The 18,347-nt window shown below is 52.9% G+C and overlaps 2 protein-coding genes across 2 annotated transcripts in view; one reads left to right on the top strand and one right to left on the bottom strand.

Annotated features, from left to right (window-relative positions):
- The first annotated feature begins 470 nt into the window (after positions 1-470).
- On the top strand, positions 471-911 carry LOC123028167 (pyroglutamylated RFamide peptide). Its single transcript, XM_044439712.1, has one exon. The coding sequence runs from the start codon at positions 471-473 to the stop codon at positions 909-911; it is 441 nt and encodes a 146-aa protein (XP_044295647.1).
- A 14,271-nt stretch (positions 912-15,182) lies between these two features.
- ABL1 (ABL proto-oncogene 1, non-receptor tyrosine kinase) overlaps positions 15,183-18,347 on the bottom strand; it is a 62,487-nt gene continuing 59,322 nt past the window's right edge. The window contains 1 exon segment of the mRNA XM_044440070.1: positions 15,183-18,347. Within this exon segment, the coding sequence (XP_044296005.1) occupies positions 17,808-18,347 (540 nt within the window). The 3' untranslated portion in view covers positions 15,183-17,807.

An 18,347-nucleotide genomic window follows, 5' to 3' on the forward strand; every position in this document is an offset into this window, starting at 1 on the left:
TTTAGCTAAGCAGTGCATCCCCTCTGGACAAACCATGAACCACCTGGAAGGAGAGCCTACAGTTTGTTCTTGTGTTGTGAACTCTGGTTGGTTTAAAGCATGGTTCTTGGTATGGTGTGAATCCAGAACACGGGTGATGCACGGCTTGACTTAGCAGGCTGCAGAGCGTGTCAGTTAAGAGTGGCCAATAAAACCAGGCATGCGACATGCAAGCATTGCAACCGAGCAAAGGCATCTGGGATATCAGGAAGGCCAAGAACACTCCACAGTCTGGTGTGATCCTCTGGCACAGACCCTGGGCAGGGCAACCCGCCATGGGTCCGTGGGCTGGCATGATGCATGGCCCAGGGCACTGATGAATGACTCTTGGGATGTCCACCACATGCCCACCCTTGGGGCTTGCTCCAAGCGAAGCCAGTGCCTTCAGGTAGGTTAAACTAAGCCTTCTTTCTTTGGTGCCTGCTCTACAGATGAAGATTTCCTGCCCCTTCTCCTGCTGCCTATTGCTGGGCTTTGGTGCCTGCTTCCCTCCAGGGGAAGGCTGTGAGCTGAGATGCCCCGGAGGAGGAGAATTCCAGGTGATGGAGGAGCCGCCCAGCCCCCTGGGGGAGGCCGAAGGCCCAAAGCGGCGCCGTTCCCCCGAGGACCCCAACGGCCCTCTCTTCGGCATAGCGCAGGGGCTGCAGAAAGGGTTCCGGAAGGAGCGGGCCGGCATCCAGTTCCGCTTCGGGAGGCGGCCGGATGGCCCACGAGACGAGAGCGAGGCAGCAAGCTTCCTACCCAGGCAGGATGGGCAGAAACGGGGCACTACCTTGGGCAGCCTTGCGGAGGAGCTGAATGGGTACAACCGGAAGAAGGGTGGGTTCAGCTTCCGCTTCGGGAGAGGAAGGAGAAGAGACACCTTCGTCTGAAGACTGCCCCACCACGCAGCCGGAGCCCCTGTAGCCCTGGGGCTCCTGGCTGGCCCGCGATTGCCCCCTGCCCCTCTCCGCCCTGCAGAAGTGCCAAACGGAGCGAGTCCTGCACCGCCTCCTCGGTTTCCCTCGGCCGCGAGTCCTGCGCACTGGGGCCTGTCAGGGCGACGTAGGCGGGAAAATGCCAGGCCGGCCTCCTCGGAGGCAGGTGGGTGGGTGACGCACCCCAGGCCCCAGCACCACCGGGGCTGTCTGCCTGCGCCCCTGCGCCTTGGCCGTGACCAGGGCGCGCATGGAGCTGCTCAGGGGTCCATGCACCGAAACGTGTGCAGGGTCTCCGGGGAGGGATGGGAGGACAGTGGGATGCCCAGAGCACAACGGTGGTATCCCTGCCCCGGCTCACCCTGGGGGTTGGAGGGCCGCGTCTTCTGCTGCAAGGGAAAGTGAGGCAGCGGGCACGAATGTGCAGATTATGTGGGCTCCCGTCTCTTGCCCTAAATAAAATATCCCCTTAAAACGAATTCAATGCGTGGTTTTTTGGGGGGAGCGGGGGGGTACGACCCTCCCTGGTTCGACATTTGCTCCTCTGCAGAAAGCAGTTTGCTGGGCTTGGTGAGCTGCTCTTTAGGAGACCTCATCCCTGTGGCCGGTGGAGGGCAAAGCCAAAGGGGGGGGGGGGCAAAACGGCAAGAAGATACCCCACTGTGCTGTAGCTTAAGCCTCCAAAGCCCCGAGGGAGGGGTTTCTGAGGATGGGGGAAAGGCCCAAAGCTGGGAGAGCTCCCCATGATGGGCCACTGGGCTTCAGCCCTGACCTGCACATCCCAAGCATGCCCCTTGAAGCAGGGGTGGGCGGGTGCTGAACCTGCAAAAGGCATGGACTCCGTTTCCCAGGAGCCTCCGGCAGCATGGCCATCTCCCAGCATTCCTGGGCACTGAGGATCCTGGCACGCAGAGGTGCATCCTGGGTCCATGTCTGCAGATGCACTGGTGGAAACGAGGCCTCTGAAAGCAACATCTCCACCTGGCCAAGAGTCTCGGTGCTTTCCTTTTCTGCAGCAGCCCTGTTGCCCTGGAACGGAGGGAAGGGAAGTCCCGGAAGCTGGGGCAGGGGGCAAACGGCCGTGGCTGCACCTGTTGTCATGTCATAATCCAGGTGGAGGGAGCGTGAACTGAAGCCTGCCGCTGCAAGGCGATTTAGAAAGGCTGCCCTGAGGACTCGTGGCCCGTGAAAGCTGGGCTGAGATGAATCTCCCCTGGTGGGTGGGACCCAGTCACTGCAGCCATCGCCGTGACACGGGTGGCCGAAGGTGCTCCTGGCTGTGGCGCGGGAGGTGGGGGGATGCAGGGTCAGAGCACGACCCCTCTCCACAGGGAACCCCTGCTGTCAGGCGGGAAAAGGGGCCACCCGACTTTGCCTCTCTTTCTCTGGCCCATTCCTGCAAGCTACGCTCCGGCTGCAGGTCCCTCAGGGGCGCCAGATCTTTGGTGGGATTGGAGTAAGATTCTCAGCTTTCAATGTGCCTCTAAACCGGTGACCAGGAGGGCAGACTGTTCAAGATTCAGTGGCTGAGAAAGAAAAGAAAAACCGGCCGCGTTCAAGCAAACGACCCACGCTTTCCAACATCTCCTCATAAGCTCAAATCTTCTGTTACTACAAAAGACAAGAAGTCAGCCGTCCCCTCTTTCTTTTAATGAAGCAAACTGCTTCATCCATACATTTGCTACACTTTTCTACTGCCCCTCAGCTAAACTTCTTTGAGTGGCTCAGAGATTAAAACCCTAAAATGCAATGTAGTAACATAATAGAAACCAGCACAACATATTAAACTGCAGATCCCAATAGAAACTTTATCATAGACTGTCAGATTTCTCGGAGTAGAGGGACATCTTACCTTAGCACCCAAAAGATGACACTGTTGGCAGCAATCAGCAATCGGGGACACAATTCTGCAATCGAGGGGCTGCCACTGGCAAGCCCCTGTCCTCCTTCAGAGAAGCCACTTAGAAGAGGGTCTCCTATGAGGTGGAACATACCTGAACCTTGGCCTGCAGGTTTAGTAGGACATGGGCCTGGTTGCAGATTGGGTCGAGCATCACCCCTTTGTGATAGAAAGGCCTTCCCTCTGATTGTGGGGGATCTAGCCAAAACGGTGCAGAAAACGTGCAGATTCAAAGCAGAATACTCCAGTACTCAGGGGAAGGCCAAAGTAAAAGGATAAGTATTTGGGCTCTTTTTCAAAAGTCTGCAAGGAAAGGGCCTGATGAACCCCCTGGCAACAGTTTTCTCTGTCATTGTTCTCAAGAGTTTTGGTTCGTCATCTTGGTGGTGCTGGGGCCATTTACTCATCCTGGGAAACCCCGTAACCAAGCTTTGCAAAGAGAGTCGAGGTACCTCTTTGGATCCCACTCGACAAACCAACTCTGCTCTTTATCTGCATCCACAGCAGGCGTGCGAAGCTGACTGATCGGAGCTGCCCGTTCAAAAACAAGCCACTGCAAAATATTGGCAGTGTGGCAGGAACCGGGATCGCAGGGGCTGCAGCAGAGCTCAGAAGGAAGCAGGAATTCAGAAGGAAGCAGGGTGAGGAGAGCAGAGGGGGTCGCAGTCCCTGCTGAGAAAAGACGTCTTGGAACTGCATCCCAGCAAGCCCTGGTTTCACTACACCCCTCCCTCTTCTGCCGTTGCGTCAAGGGTGCCAGCCGCTGGTCTGGGCGAAAGGGAGAGGGAGGTGAGCAAGCGGGGTGCAATGGCGAGAGAAGGTGCAGGTCCAAGCAGCTCTTCTCAGGGCCCCTGCCAAGGTGTGGACCCTCAGCAAGTGCCCTCCAACCCGGTGCTTGACACCAGCGCACCAGCGCACACGAGGGTTGAAACGTGCGGACTGAATATCCCCTCCCCCATGGTGCCGGGGCAGGGGCTGAGTCGGGTTGCCAGTGCCCAGGGACAAAATCCCATGGGGCAGGAGTGGGGCAGCATGTAGATGAGGGCGGGACAGCCAGGGGTGCCCTCAACCCCCACCCCGAGCCCATTAAATGCAAAGAAAGATGCTGCCTCCCCCCCCCCCCACCCGCCACTTGAGCACAGCCGGTGGAGTCGCAGTTCCTGCAAGCTCAGCGGAGCAGCAGAAAGCACGGCTGGCTCTGAGATCTAATTAGGGAGAGAGGCCTTTTATTAAACGATTATTAAATCCCTCACAAGTGATAAAGCGGCTGACAATTTCACAGGGAGCCTGGCCCTGCTGTCAGAGTGCCATGCCTGGCTTTAACCCACGATAGGGGAAGTTGAGGCTGGCCATGAAATCCTCTCCCTTTCCAGGAAGGAAGGAAGGAAGGAAGGACAGACTAATTTAAAAGAGAGGCAAGTTTGGGGTCCAAAGCAGACTTGCCCAAGGGTACCCCAAAATCTGGAGCAAATCTGGGGAGAAAAACCATCTGCATGACACCCAGAGACGAACTAGAGTTTCTGTCTTCCCCACAGGTTGAGGGATGTGTGATAGAGGGTTTGTCCCTGAGTAGTATGTGCACTCTTTCTGCTTCCGGGATGGATTGAATAGGTTTTGCAGGCTGGTGTAGCATTTCAAAAAACCTGCCAAACCTGTTTGGCCCTGATGCTAGCAGGACAAAATAAATAGGTGTGTTTATGTTCTGGAAAGCTAAACCTTTCCAATTCCACTTTTGAAACTGTTGAATTATGTTGTCTGTCTCTCTAGAACAAAGGTGTGGAAACTTAGAATCCTAGAACAGTAGAGTTGGAAGGGGCCATGAAGGCCATCAAGCCCAACCCCTGCTGTTGCATGACACCATGTTACACCATCCCACTCAGAAGGCCACCCAAATTCTCTCTGAATGTCTCCATTTGTGTGACATTTTCCCTCCAGAACCACATTTCAGGGGTGGGTGAGGCAGAAGCAGCGGGGCAAAATGCAGAACATACATGGCTGTTTTAGGTAGAATCTCTTGCTGCAGGTGACTGACTTTTTGGGCAGGTATTTTGGCCTTTTAGAATGGGGCAGAAAACTGCACAAGGGCCAGGAAATCCTCCTACGACTGATGAGCCAGGGAAGGGGCACGGCCTCCCCAGGATCCCTGAAAGGGCAGGTTTGGCCCCTGGTCCTGGCAGCTCTGCTTTAGAACTTCGCCTGCTTCAGAACACGGACCGGCCACGTTCGTCTTCCTTGCTAAGAAATCCACACTGGTTATCATTCGAAATTTAAGCACATCTAGGGGATGCCATCAAACATCCCTCCAGGGAGACACAGTTACTGTGATAATAGAATTGCAAAGGTTTTCAGCAGGAATGCTAATAAAAAAGAGACGAAATGAAACAGCGCATCCCCCCACCTGCACAAAAGGGCTAGCCGACAAACCCTACCCTGGGAAACCTGGAATCCCACAGTTGCAATTCCAGGGAGGGACAAACAGCTGGGTGGGAAAACAGGACCACCATGGCCTTGGCATCGGTGTCAGTTGTGGTAACCTGGGAAGGCTCCCGTGTTGGACTGGGGACCAGGGAGATCCAGGTTCTAGTCCCCACGCAGCTCGGGAGTTCCCTGGGTGACTGCCCAGTCACAGACCCCGTCCTCCTTTTAGAAGCCCCGAAATCCAGGAATTTCCCTCGCTTGTGTCGGGGAAGCCTCAATGGCAGCCACAACAAGGATCACCAGGTTCAGTCAGGAAAGACCCCTTTCGCCTCGAACCCCGGCATTTTTATGGGTGAGATCGCCCAGGCCTCCGGCAGTGACTTACGACAGCATGCGCCCACATAATCTACACCATCTGCACCACCATCTACAAGCTTTTAGAACATGCACAGAGTGTTTTATAGATTCTGAGTCACGTGGTCCCAGCAGCTGGGCAGTGGATGAGGAAATAAGGTGAACACAGGCAGAAGAAGGTGAGGGGTCCGCAGAGGGGCATTTGATTGCAGGATATGAACATAAGGATCATGGGACTATTGTGAGCCTTGGTGTGCAGATGGGGGTGATTGCAATGCTGTTTACTGGCAGCCTGACCATTTCTTCCTGATCAGCAAAGCAATAGCCCTGGCAGCTTCCCGGGGAAGCCATCAGGTCCCACTTCTTAAGGTAGCAGCAAATGCCAAACCGTAGCCTGGCTTGGAATTTTTGGCTGCTTCCTGAGAAAGGCATTTTACAACACAAAGGCACACAAGCAACCCTTTTGCCAGGGGTCTCAGCCAATCACCTACCGGCAGGTTTTGAAATTGGCTGAGGGCTGCAAGGGGCCAGCCCTGACCGATCCAGGGAGGTCTCTTTCCCTGACCTTCCAGGAAGTGATGGAGACTGAGCCCAAGACCTTCTGCATGGGGACCCCGCCCAGCTAAAGAGCTTTTCCTGGATCGTGGGAGGCTGCAAAGTCCACATGCTCGGCACCAAACCCAAAGGTGGTGGCAGGGATGCAAAGACGGCGTCCCAGCCTGGCATCCCTTGCATCATCAGTAGCAGCCTCGAGCCAGAGCCGGGACAAGCTTCACCGGCCTTTTCTCCCTCCGGTTTGGAAGGCACCCCCAAACCTGCTGCCCCTCTCTTCATTTGCGCGAAGCAGAACTTGCAACGGATTCGCCCAGGTCGCAAGGCAAGCCCGACACCAGACAGCACCGGCCTGACCCGGGGTCTCTCCCCGACCTCTTCCTGCAGCCCTGAATTTAATCCCATCCCACAGAAGGTTTCCATCTCAGAGAATATCCCTGTGTTTGCTTTGATTGAATGGCAAAGCTGCAGGGAGCTTTTATCGATGTTACTATGGAAACAGTTCCTTTCTTTTATCCCCCTCCCCACACCTTTAAGTGTTCAAATCCTTAATAAATATTCGCCCTGTCAATTTTCTATTGAGCTGCAAAGAATGGACAGAGATTTCAAACTGCACTGGGCCAAGCTAATTGGCAACCTTCAACACCAGTGTTGATTTTTCTTTGCTGGGGGTGGTGGGGGGCAGGTTGAGCAGAGAGAGAACAGAGCAAATGGGCGTTTGCTGTTTTGTGTGGGTGCAGCCCATTCAATTAGGAGCCCCTGGCATCCGGGGTGTGATTGTGTGCCTTGCCTTGTGCTGGTTGAGTCATCCACACGTTATACGACTCCTGGAATGGCTTAAAACCCGTCAGCAAAAATTACCATCTTGCATTCTAAAAAGACACAACACAAAAAGAATGAGAGATGAGGACGAAAGTGGGGACCCCCCCCCCACACAAATACCTCCAGCAATCTTCCCCAAACTGGTGCCCTGCATGCACAGCCAACTGTGGGACTGGGGCTCGGGAGATCTGGGTGCAAGCCCCACTTGGCCATGGAGCAGCCGGGTGACTCTGGGCAGTCGTGGGCTCTCAGCCCAACCTACCTCGCAGGGCTGTTGTTGTGGGGATAAGACCGAGAGTAGGTGAATTATGTAAGTTGCCTCAAGTCCCTTGAAAGGAAAAATGGGGTAGAAATACAATAAAAATGGTCAGAAATGCTGGGTGTGGTGAATATATTATCTCAAAGGTTCCAGGTTAGAAACAGAAACAGAGCGAGTTAGAAGTCCTGGCCATCTAGTCTGACCCCAGGCTCCAGCCGGCTCTGCTCACAACAGGCCCACGATGTGCATGCCCAGCCTATTCTTGAACACCCGCACCGATGGGGCCTCAACGACCTCCCCTGGGGAAGGTGCATTTCCTCGGATCCATCATCTGGGTGCTGCTGAATAGATGTCGATGGCTGGCTCAGCCATTTCGGACCAGAATCCTCCCCTGAGCTTTGGGATGGCTGGGGCGCGTGTGGGGCTGGCTGGAAGCACCTGGGAGATGCAGAAGTCTGAGCAAAGCTGCCTCAAGCCGCGCTTGCCCATTCCATGCCTTCCTTCCTGCTGCAACATTATTGTTCTGCTCTCCATTTCGCCCCTCTTAGAGTCAGGGGGTGCCAGCTTTTTGCTCCCAGCCAGAGGGCGACCTTCCAGCTTCACCATCTCTGTAGATACTGACGTGTACTAAAAATATCTTAAAATATCTGCTGCATTTGTGCCAAGGGTCAATCCTCATCCACAGTGGTTTCTAGCCCCTTGTTTTCAGAAGAAGTTAATGATTCAGGAAGATAACCTAGCCATAGAAAGACCGCGCGTGATTTGCACCATCCCAGGACCAAGCTGTTCAGAAGATCAAAGAGGATGGTCTCCAGAGATGACATTTCCATCCTTAGACTCTAAGAACTCAAGCTGTGAAAACATGACCGTACTTTTTGGATTGCTAAAACAACAGCAGCAGCAGCAGCCAGGTCCCTTAAACAAAAGAGCCTTGAGCAGTCCAGGATCTGAGCCAACTGGTTTAAATACAGCCAGACTTGAATCCAGTCTTGCTCTTGTTCCTCTCCTTGTTGGAGTAACACAGACTTCCCCAACCTTGCGTCTTCCTTTTGCCTTGGCAGGGCAGCCCTGTCTGGCGTGTAGCCAGCACGGGGTGGAGCTCTCCGTGGTGCTGATCTCTTCCCGCCTTGCTTCCCTGCGAAACCTCACCCGATCTTTGCCCCGAACAGCTGAGAAGACCCCTGCACACCAAACTCCAGCACAGTGGGATTAGCGGATCCATGAACTGAAAAGACACGTTTGAGGGGAAGTTTTGCTGGCCTGTCTTCTCAAGGAAACACAAGCAACACAAAAGGGATGGAAAGAAAAGGTGGAATGGCTGGGCATAGATTTGTCCTGTAGGAAAACAAACTCAACCCCCCCTCCCCACCATCTTGGCTACTCCTGATACCACCATATGACTCCTTTTGAACTGCAATCCTGAAATTTAGAATCAGGTCCTAAATGGTTATCAGATCTTAAGGGTTCAAGCCTTCCCCCATCCGGCACCCTCTAGGTTTTGCAAGCCATGCATACTGGGTATACTGGGCCTTATACTCCAATGCTGCATCGGTAGGATGCCAAAGGTCATCATGATTTCAAAGCCAATGAAGTTCTACTTCCAGCTGGCGAAAGCTGACGGGACTGACTCGGGAAGAGTCCTGTACTGTGCCATCAAGAGATTTGTAGAACAGTCGAACTTGGCTGTGGGAGTCGTTAAGAAGTGGAAGGAAAGCAGGGTGTCAGTTTTCTTGGGCTGCTGGTTGGTGCCATGGGGAATGGGGGCTGGCAGCCCCCACCTGATCCTGGGGGCAACGGCATGCCCGTGAGGAGAGGCTGCGTTAGTGTAAAGGGAAGATGACGGGGAGGCAGTTCTGGGGATGCATAAATATTACAGATGGTGCAGAGAAAGTGGATAGAAGCATCTTTTTCTCCTTCCTTTTCATGCTGCTAGAATTTGGGGTCATCCAACCCAGCTGACTTTGCAGGAGGTGCAAGACGGGGGAAAATAATGAATTTGGTAAGGAACCAGCGAGTCTGATTATTGACAGGGGAATGTGAAAGGTGCTGGCTATTGTTCGTAGCAAGTCCTCTGGACGGGAGCCAGAAATGTCAGATTTTGAGACATTGTGTGCTTTCATATGTTCAATATGTTCCTATGTTCTATTCCAAAGGTTGCTATTTGCAATGGTTGCTTAAAAATTAGACAGAGTTAAGTTTAACCTTATTTATTAGTGACAGAGATTATCTGATTCTATGGAGATGGGGTTCTGTCCCTCCTGTTTTCTCTTCTGGTTTGCACTGATCTTTGGATATAAATAGGGACTGGCTGATTGGTCAATTGATTTAAACTTGCATATCTCTAGTCATGTACTTCTCTCTCTCAAAACACTGCTCAATCCACATTTTTAAACTGGGGTATGAGGAGCAGGGTGGGGGGCTGATAGGGGAAGGGCAAAACCCTGTTTTTTGGCCAGCCAACATGTTACCAGGTGAAGGCTCCAAAACTTTTAGGGTGGGTTGCCAGCCAGAATTCAGGCCAGCCTAAGTTAGCATGAGAATGACCCTTTTCGAAAGGGCTCCTGTGAAACAGAGCCAATGCCAGTGTATGTACGCAGGACACATCTGTCCCTCCCATTGGGGGTGTCCCGAGATGCCTCGGCGCCACGCACAAAGAGATGCCTCGGTGCTTTGGCCGAGCAGCATTCACAGGTGGCGGGTTAGCATGAGACTGTATCCAATGTCAGCAGCTTGCGGGGAATGTGGTTTGAAATTCTCTTCGCAGACACAATTCCCTTGATTTAAGTAGCCTCCTCAACCCCTTTGAGCCAACCGTAAATTTCCAAAATGCCAAAGGGAAACCATCCAGCATTTCCAAGGTGTGCTCGTGAAGCAAGAGCTGAGTTGCAGATCAAGCCAAGCGAAGACGGGAAAGGTTTTCACTCCTTCGCAGAACTCTGCTCCAAAACCAGGGGGATACGAGAAGGAGAGCAATAAATTGCCTGTCTTCACAGCCAGATCCATAAGCCAAGGAGCAGTTTCTCACATGGGAGACGGTGGGAGTCCTGCCAAGGGAACAGCACGGAGGAGGGGGTTGGCTGGCTCAGTCACTTTGTCAGTTGCAGGGGGTCCTTGCCCTGTGCAGAAAATATCATCAGAAGCTGACAAAGTGACTGAGCCAAGCTGACTCCCTTACAGCCACCCACACCCCTCATCTTGCCTCTTTCCAGCAATGTGTGACATTTACTGCACTCTTTAAAGAGCATCACAAACCCCACGATATTCTGTGCTTTGAGGCACAGTGGTGAAGTTGCACGGACACGAAGATCTCTGCAGCATCGGCCACAAGAAGAGTCCAAAATGCAGACAGAACCGGCGGCCGACTCCCTCCACAGTTTTAGAAAACTGTAGCTATCACGCACCGGGGTCCGGACGGCATGGCAAAGCAACAAGGGTAAGCCACTGCCATGGTTTCTTGTGATGCGCCAATCCAGGCCGAGTCCCCATTGCTCTGCTGGCTGAGACAGGCCGCGTGGCCAGCAGAAATATCATGTCTGTACATGGAAATGCCACTGAATGGCCCAGCAAAGGCGGGGATGGGGGGGGGATGAAAATAGAGGGCTGCCCTGTTCCATGAACTTTCATACTTTGAATTGCCACTTGTCGGCCCTTGGAAATCATCATTTTATCGTTTTTATACTTCGATGCAAAACACTCAGGCTGCAGATAGATAGATAGATAGATAGATAGATAGATAGATAGATAGATAGATAGAGATAGATAGATAGATAGATAGATAGATAGATAGATAGAAAGAAAGCTCTGACAGTCTCTTTTCTGCATGCAGTTGTATTTGGACACACATCAGCCTTCAAAAGGCTCTTGAATCAGCACCATTAACAAGGGGGATCTGTTTTGCATGCATGGAGCTATTGAGAGGAAAGAGGGCTCTTTACCTTGGGACCTTTTACCTCGAGGCCTTTAACCAGGCCATTGCATAATTTTGCAGGGGAATCTCCTAGTGTCTATGCAATAAACTCCACTGAAAAGCCAGAATGCATTTCCCTTTGGCATGCCCTCCCTTTCTCCTGTCTTCCACCTAGGAGCTGAAGTTATCTCTCAGCCAAGCTCCATCTAAAGGGCAGGCTGGCATTAAAGGCAAGCCTGACAGTAAACATTACCATTTCAACCACCACCAAACCAAACAAACAAATATGATTTTTCCCCTCCAGGGCGCTCACACGTTCAGGCTCAATAACCCTGAAAATTGGAGCTATCAAACTGTTAAACGCATCGATCTGTTAAATCAACTCCCACTGTATTAGGCTAAGTTTAGGCCTCAACTGAACAGCAGCTGTTTGGACCTAATCCCCTGAATTGCTCACTCCACTCAGTATGGGAGCCACTTCTTCCCTTGATCTGGTCTGGCCAAAGGGACGCGCTCGACGTACACAAAGATGCACACGCCACTCAGCCTTCACCGCAGTGTCAAAGATCGCATCCTCCCAGAGAATTGCATCCTCCCGGAGAAAACGTAAAGTCATCACGTTTAGAAGCAAAGTCTCCAACCTGCTTTGAACAGTCCCACCAGCCTGCCAGCCAGAGGCGTGGTTGCTCATCGCGGGCAAAATCTTTCATTCCAGAGATGCAAAATAATTCCTAGCTGGTGTTTTCCCGAACTGCTCAGAACTACCTGCAACATGCTTCTGTTGGCCTAGCGAAGGAAAAACAAAACAAAAAAATCAGACTCGGGACTTGTGAAATCTTCAAAGCCTCATCAGCACTGCTGCATCTTCTTTCTCTAATTAAGGATACAGACAATTAGCTCTTTCCTACAGTAGCTCTTAAAACCAACTGGGTACTTATCACTTCCCAGTTTGGATTGCATTGCGTTTTCTAGTCTCAGGACAAGAACATCCCAAACCAAACATCAGTCCATTTAGCTCAGTCTATTTAGGGCCGGAACTCCCTGGAATTTCAGACAGAATTGAGACGTGTGGCTTGTCAGGGAACTTTGGCATCCTGACATATATTTTAGAGAGAATAGAAGGACACTGCCCTCTTCTTTTCTCTACCATCCAAAGCACTTGAGTTCTGATTAGCTCTAGAGACAGATTTTGTTAATTGCTAATTAAAAGGAGCAGGGCGAGATCTCCATTGCTTTATTAATCCAGCATGCTCTGCAAAGCCGAAGACTCTTGTCCCACAAGGCTCAGAGTCTAAACTGTGTCTGCAGTGGGCTTCCTTGGACACTGTTTTATGACAGAAAATGGAGGGTGAGATTCTGTAGCTTATGCTTTAAAGACCCCTTCGTCCATCCCTCGCTTTGTTATTGTGTTGTGTTGTAGAAAAGTTCTGTGAAACTGAAAAATGTAATGTAAAATAGTTCTAGCAGAAATGAATTGCATTAGTTCTTTTCATTCTGGCTTGGATTTCTTTTCCCCAGTGGCCTCACGCAGCTCCCTCTCTGTGATTTACAATGGGGTGGCTGGCCCAGAAAAGAACATTTGTCAACTCCTTATTAAGTTCGACTAAGACTGGAGAAGCAAGGGGAAACCCTCTTAGGCTGAAGGCATCGCTCTTTTTAAGGATTCTAGATCAGATCCAGGCTTAATCATACAGTACATCCACTGGAAATCAAGAGAACTTTAGGTATGGTTAACATATCTTGTTGACTTTTCATGGGTCCCCTTGGACTAAAGGTTTAAGGTGCAATTCTAGGCACATTTAGACAGAAAAAGACCTGCAACTCCCAGGGTGTCCCAGCGAGTCATGCTGCTCAGACCCTTTTTCTATCTAAGCATGTGCAGAGTTGCACATTAACTCTGGGACTGGCCCTTCTATTCCGGAAAGCAGTTCTGGGAAAGACCTTTGCTTGAGAAGCTGGAAAACAGCCCCTTCTGGTCTGTACAGACCAGAGGTAGGAAAACAGTTTGGGCCTGTTGGTGCATCAGGCAAGTTGAGAAATTCTAATGGACGCGACTGCAAAATGGTTCTCTGATCACAAAGGACTAGTAACAAGGCAGAAGTGGGGTTACAGTAAGCATGTCCTTTGAACCTATTCTTCAGGGTCTTTTTCTTCCCGGCTTTGTTTTTTTGGTGCCTGGGAGTGCTGCAGAGGAATGTATTCTTGGCAGCTGCCTACAGCCTTGGTTCCCTAAGAACGTCTCTTGGTATCGTCATGTAATCCAGAGCCATTCATAAGAAAAGAGGGTAGCCGGTGGAAGCCCTCTTTGCTACAGAGCAATCACAGCTCCTCTCAGAACACCTGCCAGTGAAGAGAGACGTGGGAGGATTTGGGCATCTCCACAGGTGGCAAAAATGGTCGCCTGAAGGAAAAACAGCACCTGTGCGCACAGCACTTACCCAGGTGTGGCCTTAACGGACCAAAGCGCCGGGCTAACTTTAGGCTGTTTCCAAGAATGTTCCTACTGCAAAATGAAGCCCTTTCCTCTCTTCCCTTCACCAAGGGCCCTTTGTAAAAGCTCCATTCTGTCAAGCAGAAGTGCTACATCCAAATGACAATGCCACCTCCTTCAGCAACTCCCTTTCCAGGCAATAATGTCCGAGCCAAGAAGCCTTGAATGGCCTCGCATGTTAGGGTAGAGTGCTGTTGCAGCAGGAGGCTCAGCAGGAGGCTCAGATCGCCAGCACGCCTGCATGCCCGGCCAGCCCTTCAATCCGGAGTTTGTGGTTTTCCATGTTCACCAAAGCTCCAAAATGCGGGGAAGTTACAGCTGGTAAAGGCCATGCCGTGAGCAGATGTGCCGTTTAGGCTGCGCGCTCACAGACGCAATCGTTTCGGCATTACCGCTCGGTGCTGGCTGTCAGCGCCGGGCCTAAAACCTAGATTTGTCTGTCTGCTGGAAGACACACAGAAAACCGTGCCACTGCCTTCCGTAGCACAAACACCACACCGGTAAGCAACACAGCAACACGGATTTGGCTGAACTTTAAGTTCCTATAAATAAGCAATTTCTTGCTCTTTCTCCTTCAATATCGGCATGGATCATCCTAGAATCCACCTTTCCTGTGTACCTGGTTACAAATCAGCCTGTGTTTGTGTGGAAGCCGCAGAAATGATCGTCTCCCAGCCCTCAACGTCTGGTTGTAATGGTGCGGCTGACTGAGAATCCAGGGATGAAAGGGCCGCTTTTGCAGGCTCACACAAGGAGGTTAGGACGGTTCGCCAGGCGCTGGAGATGCCTGCTGCTCAAGGTCTGGCAAAACGGATGCCATGGACCCAGGAATCCTGCCACCCGGTGCTCTCCATGAGACAAGACAATAGAGCACACAGACTTCACACACGTTCCCAGGAACAGACCGGCTTGACATGTAGCCAGATTTTGGCAGAGACTTGTGGTTTGGGTGGTTCTGCGAGGGTGGGCAGTGGCGCCTGTAAATCAGCTGGTGCCCTGCGGACATGCTTAACTGCCATTCCCATCACCCCCAGCCAGCATGGGCAAAGGGCTGGGAAAGGCTGACCTCTATGGTATGCACTGCAGGAGAGTTTATATTTTGGGCTCCAGAGCCTGTGCAGAAAGAGACTTGGCCTCCACATACACCCCTCCTGGGGCACTGCCCCTCAGTGTCACCAGGTGAGATGAGACAGGGCTGCTGTGAAGCGGCGCTTGTGGAAGGGGAGAAAGGAAAAGGGAACAGACCAGCATGTGACACTGCTTTGGCACTCCATAAACTATAGGCTTTACTTCTGGAAGATGGAATGATGGCCCCAATTTGGATAGTTCTGGAAGGGGGGTGGTGGACAAAATCACGGAGGAGAAGGCTGCTAGTCCTCATGGCCCTAAGCGACCGCCAGTGTCAGGGGCAGTGTGCTGGGGAGCACAGGTGCTTACGTCCTGGATTTGTGTTTCTCAGTAGGGCAGCTCGCTGGGGAACAGAATGCTGGGTCAGATGAACAAGGCACTTCTTAAGACAGAAATACGCTTCTTTCTTGGACATCAATTTATTTTAAAAAAGACTAAGGAAGAAAAGGCGTTATTTAAAAACAAACACAAAGTCAGGGTGAGAAGGGTGGAGACGAATCTGGACACTCACAAGCAGGAGAAGAGGCGGAGAAGGAGCAAGGACTGTGGGCATGACAGAAGCTTGGGACAGCTATTTACACATCGGGGGGAAAGGCCTACAAAAGCTGTAATACTGAGATAAAAATGTATATATAGTGGCACCAACAGATTATCCACAAAGTAACAGTACCCTCTGAAAACAGTACAGTCCCAAAAGAAAAGGAATCGTCTCTTTTTCACTGAACACACTCTCGCACACACAGGGGTTTTAAAAGGCAGCTTGTGGTCATGCGTTCAATTCTGTGTGTATCACAATGTACAAAAAATTTGTCAGTTTGGCAAAGGCGTGTGTGGGGGGTGTCGGCTGGGGGAGGCGGAAGGCTCACACGTGCATTTGTCTGAAAGAGACGGGGAGCAAGATAATTAAAAGTGATTAGTGTTGATGATCCACAAAAGAAGGGGTTGCTATGAAACAGTGGGAGCGGGGCGGTTAAGAGAAAGGGCAGCTCTCTTTTATTTTTATGAGTTTTTATGCCTTGCCTTTTCATCTGAAAGGACATAAATTGCACGGCTCATCGGCTGGACTAGTGTTAAATCGCTGAGCAGGGCTTTGGTCCACAACTGAACAATTGTCAGGAATATGGGCTTGCAGGGCTGCCGTCATCCCCTGAGGAGCGAGGAGCCGAGGAGGAGGCCAGCGTGGCTTGCGGAAGAAGCCCAGCGGTCGTTCAGCAGCAGGGGCCGAGTTATTCCTCTGTGTTAAGAGCCTTTCTTAATAAATATTTGTTCTTTTGATGAAACTGCTCCTGGCTCGACCTTCCATGCGCATGGTGTGACTAGTATGCCGAAATTCTCTCTCTGTGAAGATGGGGAAGGGCCACCTGGCGCGGAAAGCTAGCATGTCAGGGAGAAGAGCCTGACATGCTTGTTTTCTATGTGCAGGGATTTTTAAAAACGTGTTCCTTTGGTATCGCTGTGCACTCTGAAGAAGTCCAGTCCGGGAGCAGTTCTACCTTTGTGGAGAACCTTTCAATGAAAGGCGTTTCAGGGGTTCCGCTCAGAGCAAGCCCAAAGGGTGCTGCTTCCTTCCTGGCCTGTTTCTTCTGCCCGCTCTGGATGGCCCACCTGCCACTCCCTCCCACTTCCTTCCATGCTGCAGGCGCAACCAAGCCCAGGGCAGAAGACACGGCCCAAGGGCACCCCTGGCGTTTTTCCTTCGGAGCTTTTGGTCAAGGGGCGAAGAAGCTGCCAGGGGTTCTCCCAAGAGGTGGTGGCCGGATCCAATGGGATTAAACCTGCTCCTGCCCCCAGCGAGGCAACGGTGGGGTCCAGGCAGAAGGGTTTGGTCAGGCAGCACTGAATTCCAGGGGGTTTGTCTCAACAGCCAGATACTTAACCAGGTGGACCAGCGAGATCCCAAAACTGGGCACGCTGGAAAGGGGAGGCTCCCACGGGATGGATGTGGTACCTCTCCCACGTTTCCTGTGCAGGTACCTTCGTGGCAGGTGCACATGTGCCAGGTGTCCCTGAGGCAGGGCACTGACCCACCTGAGGAAGCCAGGCCGGAGGGGGACGCCTGAGAAGAGGCGGCCCCGTGGACGGGCGCTTTCGGGCCCCCGTGAGCCTGGGGAGTCATTTATTGCTAGCAGGACATGGGTGGGGGCTGCCGAGGGACGCATCTCCGGGGCACTTCTGCTCAAGCAGGTGACTCAGCTGGCTCTTTCTGAGACCAAGTAATTTCTCGGAAAGAAGCAGGGAATGTGTTGCATCCTTTGCACAGGAAGGCCAGGAGTGGGGCGGGGAGAGGCCAATGGTTCACCCCCACAACAGCCATTCCCTAGTTCTAACCCTGGGAGCTGGAGGGAGGGGAGAGGGCCTGGGGGTGGGTGGGCATTGCCACCAGCAGGCACTGCTGGGGCACGTGGGAGGAAGGCAGGTGGCGGCACTGGAAGGGGCCCCCACCCCGGTGCAGGCGGCATCCGCCAGGCCCTGCTTCCAACGAAAAGCTCAACCCAGAGGGAATAAAATATGAACAGGCGTGTGAGAAATGAAGCACCCTCGACATGTTAAGACTCACTAAATCCCCCCAGGCAAGAACCCTGCACAGATAAGAGGATTTGAGTATGTGAGAAACGGCACGGAAACGGGAAGCGGGTGGGGAGGAAGCGTCCTGCAATCTCTCACGGAGACTCTGGCTTCCCAGCGAGGCTTGAAGTGAAGAATCGGGGGTGGCCACCCCGATAGCCAGGGCGGCCTGAGGAAAGGCAGTGGTTCAGGGGGGCCATGGGACCCCCCCAAATCCAAGCCCCCCAACTGCACATCTCACTGGGAGGGAAGGAAGCTGCGTGGTGCAGCTCCGGCTGATTTCCACGTGGTTTGCAAGGGAGCCACTTGTATCCCATGTGATTTCTTCCTTTCGCCCCACGCACGGGAAAGTCCTGGGCCAGCCCACACCGAGGTCCCCCCAAGCCCCACGTTGGCGCTGGATGCCACGGCGAGCCTGTGGCCGGCTGCGGACACTCGGCTCTGGCAGGCTCCTGCTACCTCTGGACGATGTCGCTGATTTCTTTCACGGAACTGAGCAACTTGCTAAAGTCCTGCGTGGCCGCCGGGCCGCTGCCGGCCGTGGCGGGGCAGATCTGCAGCTCCCGGAGGTTGTTCTCCAGTTTGTTGATGGCCTCCCGGAAGGCAAACTTGTTGCGCATCTGCTGGATGGAGTCCACGTAGCTGGCACAGAAGGTGTAGAGGTTCTTGCCCGCCTCCAGGACGGCGCTGTGGCTGGCCATCTGCTCGGAGTTTCTGCTGATGGCTGTCCGCAGCGCCTCGGCGCTCTCCAGCACCGTGCCCTTGGTGACGGCGCCGCTGGCGATCTTCTCGGGCGGCTGGCGGGTCTTCCGCAGGGAGACACGGGTGGAGATGAGGGGGATGAAGGCCGTGCAGGCGGGCTGCTCTGCGCCGGCGGGCGAGGAGGTGGCGGGGGCTGCGAAGGGCGAGGCGGGCGAGGGGGCGGCCGTCATCAGCAGCAGCTTTGAGGAGGACGGGGGCTTTGGCGCGGAGGAGACGGCCGGCTTCTTCCCCCC

The sequence above is a fragment of the Varanus komodoensis genome, unplaced genomic scaffold (assembly GCF_004798865.1).
Source record: "Varanus komodoensis strain SLA01 unplaced genomic scaffold, ASM479886v1 scaffold36, whole genome shotgun sequence".
In the NCBI taxonomy this organism is placed as follows: Eukaryota; Metazoa; Chordata; class Lepidosauria; order Squamata; family Varanidae; genus Varanus; species Varanus komodoensis.